Raw genomic sequence first — 10,945 nt, 5'->3', positions numbered from 1 at the left:
GGAGATAGGGGTGGTGCTGGGGGGTAAGGGTACTTCTGGGGGGGTAGGGGTGCTGTGGGGGGTAGGGTGCTGCTGGGGGGGTGGGTGGTGCTGTGGGGGTAGGGGTGGTGCTGGGGGGTAGGGGTGGTGCTGGGGAGATAGGGGTGGTGCTGGGGGGGTAAGGGTACTTCTGGGGGGGGTAGGGGTGCTGTGGGGGGTAGGGTGCTGCTGGGGGGTGGGGTGGTGCTGTGGGGGTAGGGGTGGTGCTGGGGGTAGGGGTGGTGCTGGGGAGATAGGGGTGGTGCTGGGGAGATAGGGGTGGTGCTGGGGGGGTAAGGGTACTTCTGTGGGGGGTAGGGGTGCTGTGTGTCAGTATCCCCCCCCCCCTCCTTCTTACCTTTAATGAAGTGGGGAGGGGACACAGCCATCCCTGGTGGTCCGGTGGTGGTACCGTCATCCCTGGTGATCCGGTGGTGGTACCGTCATCCCTGGTGGTCCGGTGGTGGCAGGCAGTGCTTGCGTTTCGGGAGGCAGGGGGAGGGATCTGTGATGCTGATCCCCTGTCCTCCCAATGCTGTGTGGAGCGTTGCCATGGTAACGCTCGGCAACGCTCCACACAGCATCGCGCCGGAGGACAGGGGATCAGCATCACAGATCCCTCCCCTGCCTCCCGACACGGAAGCAGAGTAGGCACCTGCCGTTTCGGGCAGGCAGGTGCCTACTCTGCAGTGATGGCGGACCTGTGGCCACGTGCCCACAGAGAGGGCACGGCGTGCCATCTGTGGCACGCGTGCCATAGGTTCGCCATCACTGCTCTAGGGGATATAGAGTGTGAAATGTATTTACTTATTTTATTAACTTATTTTGTATTGGTTATGGTTTATCTGTGGATCCATGAATGTGACCAAGTTAGAGCAGTACTGGATATTCCACCCCCAAGGACCTCAAAGTCTCTACATTCCTTCCTAGGCCTCATTTCTTACTGCCGAGCATGGATCCCAGAAGCTTCTCTGCTCATGCAACCACTCTATGATGCCCTCAAGTCAGACCCATTCTGCTTGACCATAGAAGCCCATGACAACTTCTGTACCCTAAAACGGGCTATTGCTTCTGCTCCTGCCCTTGGCCTACCAGATTATACCAAACCCTTCAAGTTATTTGTCTCTGAAAGACAGGGCCATGCTACAGGAGTTCTTACCCAAGCACATGAATCTAGAGGCCGACAAAGGCCTGTTGGATTTTTCTCCTGCCAACTGGAAATTGTGGCCAGAGGAACCCCCTCTTGCCTTCGGGCCGTTTTTGCAGCCAGGGAACTAATTGAAAGAACTGCAGACCTGGTCCTTGGGCACCCTCTAGTTGTTTTGCATGTCTCTCCTGCCAGACACCTCCGTCTTCAATGTCATCTCCTGTTACCTGACAACATAACTCTCCAAAGATGTCAGGTTCTCAATCCGTCCACTCTTCTCCAACTTCCTGAGGGGGGTATATACTATGGATTTATCATGGATGAAACCTACATTTTCCTTCTTGCTGGCACCATCAAGAAAATGCATCCCAATTTATCTTTTCATGACGGACAGGCACCTCTTTGCGATGGAGCAGGATATGCCTTCTGTACCATGTGGTACAAGCCAAACATCACTCCTGAACCCTGCTATGAAGATGAGCTCTATCATCTGGTCGAGGTGAAACTTACTTCACAAGACTTCTACTGTGACTCTGAAGGCAACAGTATGGTCTTGATTCATCTACCTCCAGAACTCAAACATTTGTATCATCATTGGGACATTGCCATTCCACATGTCCCTGTTACCAAGTTAAAGACAAGATCATGGAATGATCTTGGGCCCATGGCAAAATTTTGGGCCACCATGAATGAATCACAGCTACAGGAAAATGGCGTTGTCAAATACCCAGCAACTGACCATCTAGAGGCATGGCCACGCCACTTCCTGGAAAATGAATTTCAAGATCTGGTCATAGTAAATGACTATGACCCAGAGACACCCCATGACTGTTTTGAACAGATGAAAATGGAAACAACACATCTACCAACCGTGCATGAGGATCCACTAGTAGATCCTGATCTCACTCTGTTTGTGGACGGTTCAAGGTATGCTGATGAAGAAGGAAAATACCACACAGGATATGCCGTAACCACAACAGATGAAATTATCAAGTCATCATCTTTACCACCAACAATGTCTGCACAAGAAGCCGAATTGCAAGCTCTGACTTCAGCGTGCAAAATCTCTGAAGGAAAGCGCGCCAACATCTACACAGATTCAAGATATGCACTGGGCGTGGCTCATGACTTCGGATTAATTTGGAAAACAAGAGGATTTCTTACCACTGCCGGTACGCCAGTCAAACACAGTTCTGCAATCAAAGAACTAATGGATGCCCTCCTACTCCCAAAAGAAGTGGCCATTTTGAAAGTAAAGGCACACGGGAAATTGGATACAGATGAAGCAAAGGGCAACCATTTAGCTGATCAGGCTGCTAAGCAAGCGGCAAGAGAATTGCAGGAAATGGATGAAGGAGTGTCCGGACACAAAGAATTTCCTATTTTTACTTTACAGACTCTTCCTACTGACCTAAGAATCCTACGGGAACAGCAAGCTGCAGTTGCCCCTGAGGAAATACAGAAATGGAAAAAGAAAGGAGCAGTCCTAAAAGATGGAGTATATTACAACAATCTTAGATTCTGCCTCCCTAAGAATTTATATCCAGCAGTCATCCAATGGGCACATGGACCTGCACATCTGTCAAAAGACCTAATGGCTGCCCTCATACAGAAGTATTATGAAGCACCTGGAATTACTACACTGATCAACAACTTTTGCAAGGCCTGTGTTATTTGCGCAAAGTGCAACCCAGGGAAACCAACTAAAGTGCCCTTGAAACACCTGGCCAAACCTATGTACCCATTCCAGAGAATTCAGATTGACCACATACAGATGCCAAAGAGTGGTCCCCATGAATATGCACTAGTAATAGTGGATATGTTTTCAGGCTGGCCAGAAGCCTATCCAGTAGCCAATATCACTGCCAAGACAACAGCAAAGCGTCTACTCGTAGACATTGTATGTAGATTTGGACTTCCAGAAGTTATTGAGAGTGACCAGGGCCCAGCCTTTACAGCAACAGTGACTAAAGAAATTTGGACCGCTCTGGGGGTAACCCTAGCTTTCCACACCCCTTACCACCCACAAAGCAGTGGCAAAGTGGAACGCATGAATGGTACCCTAAAAGCTAGAATGTTAAAAATGTCACAAGAAACAAAGATGCCCTGGCCAGAAAGCTTGTCAATAGCTCTATTCAGCGTCAGACACACACCTAGAGGGAAGCATGCATTATCCCCATATGAGATTTTATTTGGGACTGCACCCAGACTAGGTTGCTATTACCCCCAACAGCTACAGCTTCAAACTGATGTTTTGGTAGATTATGTAACTGAACTTGCAAGTGCTTTGAACAAAATACATGCCCAAGTTTTCTCTTCAATTACAGATCCTGATTTTGATACGGGTACCCACAGCCTGCTTCCCGGAGATTGGGTCCTGGTCAAGAAATTTGTGCGGAAACACACCCTGGAACCAAGATTTGACGGACCATTCCAAGTTCTCCTGATCACTTCAACCTCCGTCAAGTTGGCTGGCAGGCCACATTGGATCCACGCTTCCCATTGCAAGAAGACTCCTGCCCCAGAGGAAGCAGACACCGCACAACCATGTACCCCTGGATCATTATCTCCTTAATTAGCCTAATTAAGGCCCAACAAGTAGCCATTACTAAAGATGCCAGTGGGTACACCTTCTGGTACAATTCCTCATGTACCCGTGTGGCTACGTATACTTTTGACTATTGTGACATTGTAGACTGCCCATTCCCTACGTCACAAATTCAAACCATTTATAGAGATATACCTCATGTAAAAGACCCCTATGTTTGTGTAGTTGACAAACAATGGGGGCATAACTGTAACCATTGGGGGGCTGCAGGGTGGAATGCTGGGCCTGCCTGGGGTTACAAACCCAAAAGTGCCTTATCTAAAGTAGATGACCATGGTAGATCCCTCCTCCAAAGAATGACTTTAAGGAAGCCTGGAGGAGGTACACCCATAAAATTAATTCTAAACATAGAGCATCCCAGCCCAACGGATGCAGACCAGTATGTGATGGGAATGTATTGGAAGAAAGGTTCCTATAACAAATTGGGGCACTTCTACCTAAAAGATATGTGCCACTCTCCAGAGTGGCAAGGGGCTACCCACATGGTCCCAAACCCATTAAAACCACACATCCAGTCCTTTAAAGACATGATGGCCATTGCTAATCCCACCTTTGAAGATACCATGGCCGCTGAAACAGGTTTTAATGATGTTAATTTATGGTTGGAATGGATGAAATATAATGCCAACAAACATAACAGAACCGCATGCTATGTGTGTGGTGGTGCCCGGCCTCACCTCGGCACCGTGCCCTTGACTTTGCCATTAGAAATGGAAAATTGCATCTTAAGTCTTTTTGCCTACCACTACAACTTTAATAGGTCCCTCTGCAAAGCATGGACAGTAGAATACCCCCTCCTAATCAAGGATGTCAAACCCCCAGATGGTGTTACGATCTATAAGGGAAGCTACACCTGATATGCCAATTATGACGGAATTGGTAAGTTCATGGGTAACTTTTCCGAAGGATATTGTGCCACCTACAGAACTGCCCCTATGTACCTATTACAATTCCATACTAGGTCATCAGGGGATATTTACTGGTTGTGTGGGGATTTACAGTTAATATCCAGAATGGACAAGGAATGGTGGGGGGAGTGTACTCTGGCTAAAGCCATCATGCCCATACATATTATCTCTGACACACACCCTGACATACATGAGTCCATACACACACCAGCCAAGGTCAAGCGCGAAGCCCCAGTAAAAGGCAGTTTTGACCCCCACATTTATATTGATGCCATTGGGGTGCCTAGGGGGGTGCCTAATGAATTTAAAGCAAGAGATGAAGTTGCTGCGGGGTTTGAATCACTTTTTACCATAGTTACTGCAAACAAGAATTTAAATTGGATTAATTACATTTATTACAACCAACAACGCTTTGTCAACTACACCAGAGATGCCCTCCAGGGTTTAGCTGAACAATTGCAGGCCACATCCCAGATGTCCTTCCAGAACAGAATGGCCCTAGATATGATTCTAGCTGAGAAGGGGGGTGTATGTAAAATACTGCCCGACACCATGACCTGTTGTATCTACATCCCAGAAAACACAGGTCCTGATGGTAAAGTCACTATGGCCATAGAGAAATTAAATAAGCTCTCTGAAGAGTTAAAGAGGAATTCTGGGGTGAAAGATCCCTGGGAAAGGTGGTTTGGTTGGATGACAGGGTGGCAAAAAGCTTTAATTCACATTGGTATGGCTCTACTAATTTTTCTTTTTATTCTCGCTCTTCTCATTTGTTGTGTCCTCCCCTGCCTGAGAAAATTCCTACAGAAGACTGCAGACCAAGCGGCACCAACTTTTGCACATCTGACAGTTGATGACCAAGATCTCACTTCACCCTGTATACCGCTGCAAACTATCCCTTTTACTGATAAAGTGCAAGAGTTTTAGGTAGGGAACCAGCTTAGGGACAGCGTCCGTCTTTATGGATAGACTGCCGTGCGGAGATGTGGTGGGCAAGCCACTGCGGGATACCAGCGGAGTGAAGAAAGTTCCTGACCGTATTGACGGATGAGCTGCAGCCTATTAGGGACAGGAAGGGACAGAATAGCACTTTGCAATAACACCTAGCTAGCGGTCATGGGGTTTCTGTGCCTTTGGGCTAACACGTCTTCTGGTATTAACAAATAAAGTTTATCTTTTTAGTGCCTAACATTTCATAGGGGGGACTGTTATAGAATAATTAAAACCCTTATTCAATTTCCCATTAACTTCATTAACTTCCAATATGATAGATTTTTCCTAACATCATTCAGAATATTAGAAAGAGAATGTATTTTCTAGAAGGATATGAGCAACACCGGAATTGTCAAGTTCCTGTAGCATGAAACATTGTATGCCATAGTTAGATCATGAGAACTGTACTAATGAAATGTCCATTCACTAAAAAGCCTTGAACCTGACCTCGAATCTAACAGCACTAACTACTCAAAATGGCGCCTAAAGTCCCCCTCCCATCGAGTAAAGCCTCGTGCTAGCAAAATGGCGTCTGAGCCATCGTGTCCACTCCCGTGTCCAAGATGACGCCACCTCTTGGTGGGAGGACATTTAGCCGGCCACTTAGTATCTAAGCCAATTAATAATATTGATGGGTGGGTATTGACATAGCCACTTAACACCTAACCCAATTAATGATGTTTATTTGTTGTTATCTTGATATTCTATGATGATGTAATATTGCTTTTATAAGGGTCTGCGAGCCCGCTTTTTAACCAGATGCCATTAAATTTTCTCAAAGTTCTATTAACCTGAACCCTGTGTCTCAGTGTGAACTTACTTCTGCGTATACGCAATTTAATCATCTCTAATTTGGACAGGAACAGATAGTCATTCAAACTTATTTGCTTGCTTAAAATAATCTATATCACTCCCACTGTGATTGAGGCACTGTGCCTTTAACGCCGGGTCAGGTGGCTGACCCCGGCGTTTATTAAATTGGGCGGTCTCCCAGCGTGCAGCGTCATGAATGCTGCCGCTGGGGGATGCAGAGGAAGACGCGGGCGGCATCCGTGGCTGGGAGGATGCCGCCCGCCGAGCGCACACCAGGAAAGGGACCGCGGACGGCTGGAGGGTGAGTGCCGCAAGCGGACTGCAGCCTCCCCTCGCAGCCGCCCGCGGGATCCTGACAAGTACTTCCCTCTTTCTAATACCTCTACCTATACAACCAAACATTCTGCTAGCATTTCCTGCTGCTCTATTTCATTGTTTGCCTACCTTTTAGTCATCTGAAATAATTACCCATAAGTCCCTTTCCTCAGATGTTGAGGTTAGGACTCTATCAAATATTCTGTACTCTGCCCTTGGGTTTTTACACCCAAGATGCATTACCTTCTACTTATCAACATTAAATGTCAGTTGCAACAGCGCTGATCAATTTTTCTAGTTTACCTAAATCATTTGCCATTTGACTTATCCCTCCTAGAACATCAACCCTGTTACATATCTTAGTATCATCGGCAAAAAGACATACCTTACCATCAAGACATTCTGCAATATCACTAATAAAAATATTAAAGAGAAGGGATCCAAGTACAGATCCCTGAGGTACCCCCCTGGTGACAAGCCCAAGCTTTGAATATACTCCATTGAATACAACCCTCTGTTGCCTGACACTCAGCCACTGCCTTACCCATTCAACAATAGTGGAATCCAAACTTAAAGATTGCAATTTATTGATAAGCCTTCTATGTGCAACAGTGTCAAAAGCCTTACCGAAATCTAGGTAAGCAATGTCTACTGCACCACCCTGATCTATTATTTTAGTTACCTAATCAAAAAAATCAATACGATTAGTTTGACATGATCTCCCTAAAAATAAACCCATGCTGTCTCTGGTCTTGAAATCAATGTGATTTTAGATGTTCAACAATCCCATCTTTTAACATGGTTTCTATTATTTTCCTCATCAGACCCTTCAGCTGTCTTTACTTTAGACAGCTAATATATTACCCTTTCCTCTTCAAACATGTAACAAATTGCAAAAAAAAAAATCTGATTGAGGTCCCATTCCTTCATTTTCATCTGTAAGCACTGTACAAAGATATTCATTGAGGCAGTCAACTAGACCTTTAAGCTCTTCTACATTCCTTCCTTCTTTAGTTTTTAATATAACTAATCCTGGTTTTGCTTTCCTTTTCTCATTTATGTATCTAACAAATGTGTTCTCCCTTTTTTTTACTGACTGTGCTATTTTCATTTTTGTGTGTGTCATTGGAGCTCTTATAACTTGCTTAGCCTCTTCCTGCCTAATCATTTAAATCTCTATATATTCCTCACTTTTATAATTACTAAATGTTAACTTTTTGTTTTTTACTTCTGCGAAGTACTACATGGGATTCTTCACTATTTTGCTCTTATTGGCAAGCTTAATGCAATTTTCTTTTGCCTTCGGTAGTGTAACTTTTAAATAATCCAATTTCTCCTACACTCCATTTAAACTGTTCCAGTCTGATAATGACTCCTTTGCACATATTATAATTTTAGAAAAGACTGTTTTTCTAAAATCTAAAACTTTTGTTTTTGTGTGGTGTGAATCAGTCACTGTTTTTATATTACACAACACTAACTGGTGATCACCAGAAATCACACCTACACAAGTTACTGTGCGATTACCAAATTCTAAAGTAACCTAAACAGACTCTGTGTTTACCTTATTAACTTGTATTAGGTTAAATGTTATGCTATCCTATACTTACAGGACCACCCCTCCCCTTTTTATGCCTACTCTGTTTTTTCTATAGAAATAATGGTATTGCTATGTCCCAGTCATGTTTCTTTTTATACCATGTCTTAATATACATTAATATTATTTTGGTATGTAACGAGGATTTATTTTTATTCTTGCATCAGATGACTCCAAGCCACAACCAATCAAGTATTCCAGAACTTTTTCTCTTGGGTTTTCAGCTTCTGCAGAGATCCAGAATTATTCTCTTTTTGTCCCTCCTTGTGGTCTACATGATGACTTTAACTGGAAACCTTCTAATCATACGGTTGGTTTCAGCGACTCGATGTCTTCATTCTCCAATGTTCTTCTTCCTCAGCCACTTGTCTTCCTGTGACATCATACTCACTACAACAATTATTCCAAACTTGCTATATATCACCTTAAAAAACAGTAGCCCCATGACTGTTAGTGGGTGCATTGCTCAGTTAAATTTGTTCAGCTTCTCCTCGGTTACAGAATGTCTTCTTCTCACCATGATGTCCTATGATAGATATGTGGCTGTCTGTAAACCTTTGCATTATGTAACAATAATGAATTTCTCATTTTGTCTCAGTCTTGTGGTGTTGTCCTGGATTTTAGGTTTTGTTCTCACACTGATTGTTACTGTTTTAATAAGTCATTTAACTTTCTGTAATTTCAAATATATTGATCATTTCTTCTGTGATGTTGCTCCTCTTCTTCAGCTTTCATGTTCTGAAACTACAGTTGTACAGATTGCAGTTTATATAATCGCTGTTCCAGAAACTGTCATTGAAACAATGTTTATCATTTCTACGTATTTTTGTATCTTTCACGCTATACATAGAATATCATCCACCACTGGGAGACAGAAAGCCTTCCCCACATGCAGTTCCCACCTCACTGTTGTGTGCATGTATTATGGGACTCTTATTGCTATCTATGCCATTCCAGCAGGAGACTATTCACCTGGAATGAATAAGATTGTGTCCCTTATGTACACAGTAGTGACACCTTTGTTGAACCCAATAATATACAGTCTAAGGAGCCGAGAAATCAGGACATCCTTTCTAAAATTATTACAAATAAAAAAGATATTAGCAATGTAATATTTCTGATTTTCTTTTATTGCTTTAAATTACATTTCAGTTATTAATTGTGACAATAAGAACAACATTGACAATATTTTTCAGTGGAAGTTTGAAATTCCACTAGTCACCTAGTGGTTTTTTTTTGGTAGGGGGACAATGGCAGGTCCGCCCTACCTATTTGATAATTAATAAGGGACCTTACCTGCTGTCTTTGCAGGAGGGAGGCGATGCTAGGTCCCCCAAAATGTTATAAATACTTTGGCCTCCACCGACCGGCATGGGTAGTTGTCCAAGTGAGGTGGCATTAACCCTACCACCTGATACCCACACAGTCTTCCCCATTATTTGACAGGCCCTACAGTTCTTTTCTAGTGACTGGGCAGCAATGGCTGCCCTGTCACAAGGTGTAAATTTGAATATCCATTTCACTATCTATCCTAGCTGTTCATATAAGGGTTAAAAAATGCTGAACAGCCGACAAGAAAGGGGCCCCTGGAAAAGAAAAAGAAAATAAATCCGCTTTTGTAGAGGTGGCAACTTCAGCATTGGTGGAACACACTGTTTTAATTGTGGATAGCAGGGGTTCACCCCAAGGTGCTCATGGTGAACCTGGTTCTCCCGGTCAAGCTGACCCCACTGGTACTCATGGTATTGCTGGTGCCCCTGGCTTCCCTGGTGCCTGTGGTGCTCCTGGACCTCAAGGCCCCGGAGGTTCCCTTGGACCTAAGGGTAACAATGGTGAATCTAAACCATGGTGCTCAAGGAAACAAAGGAGAACCCGGTGCTAAGGGAGAACCTGGCCCAGCTGGCATTCAAGGACCCACCCTGGCAGGTTCCTCAATATCAACTACAGCTTCCAACCTATACCCACACTCAACAACCCCAGCCTAATACACAGATGGTTCATGTTTTTAATACTTTATATATAGTTTTGAGTGATAAAACAGTATTAATGCTGGCTCTTAGAGGATGTACAAGCTGAAGTTGGGACCTAGACATATTTTGCATAGGCTGCGCAATGTGAAATAACTAAAATAATAAAGGATAATAATAAGTATACCTAGTCAATTTCTAACGTGGTATCATAGAGGCATCTGCAATAAAATAAGTGGGTTTCCAAGACCTGACAAGTGAGGGCTATTTAATATAACATATCTACAGTTTGCTGCCCCTTCAGAGGCCACTTGCAACCTTAACACAGCAAGACAACTCTTCCGAAACCTGTATTAAACAAAGCACTTTAGAACAATAGTAATTAATTTTGTTTCTCCTATTTATTTTCTAGTTGTTCTGGAAAAAAAAATACAAAGGCATTCTAAAGGGAAATTATGTATTAAAATTGTATAAAGGACAAATTCAATTAAATATAAGCAACACTGAGAGAAGTACATGTTACACAAGTTAAGGATTTAACTTTAGTCTCTAATTTGAGTTTAGCCTAGATAATTAATT

General features: G+C 43.6%; 1 protein-coding gene across 1 annotated transcript; it reads left to right on the top strand.

Annotated features, from left to right (window-relative positions):
• Nucleotides 1-8,566: 8,566 nt before the first annotated feature.
• On the top strand, nt 8,567-9,511 carry LOC134602078 (olfactory receptor 11L1-like). The gene has a single exon (XM_063446577.1). It carries the CDS (start codon nt 8,567-8,569, stop codon nt 9,509-9,511), a length of 945 nt encoding a protein of 314 aa, XP_063302647.1.
• Nucleotides 9,512-10,945: the final 1,434 nt, after the last annotated feature.

This window comes from Pelobates fuscus, chromosome 3, assembly GCF_036172605.1.
Source record: "Pelobates fuscus isolate aPelFus1 chromosome 3, aPelFus1.pri, whole genome shotgun sequence".
Taxonomy (NCBI): Eukaryota; Metazoa; Chordata; class Amphibia; order Anura; family Pelobatidae; genus Pelobates; species Pelobates fuscus.
This window is presented reverse-complemented; position numbering and strand designations above follow the sequence as displayed.

What these genes read in the sequence shown, in the direction of transcription:
- LOC134602078 (XM_063446577.1), top strand. Translation starts at nt 8,567, where the DNA reads ATGACTCCAAGCCACAACCAATCAAGTATTCCAGAACTTTTTCTCTTG.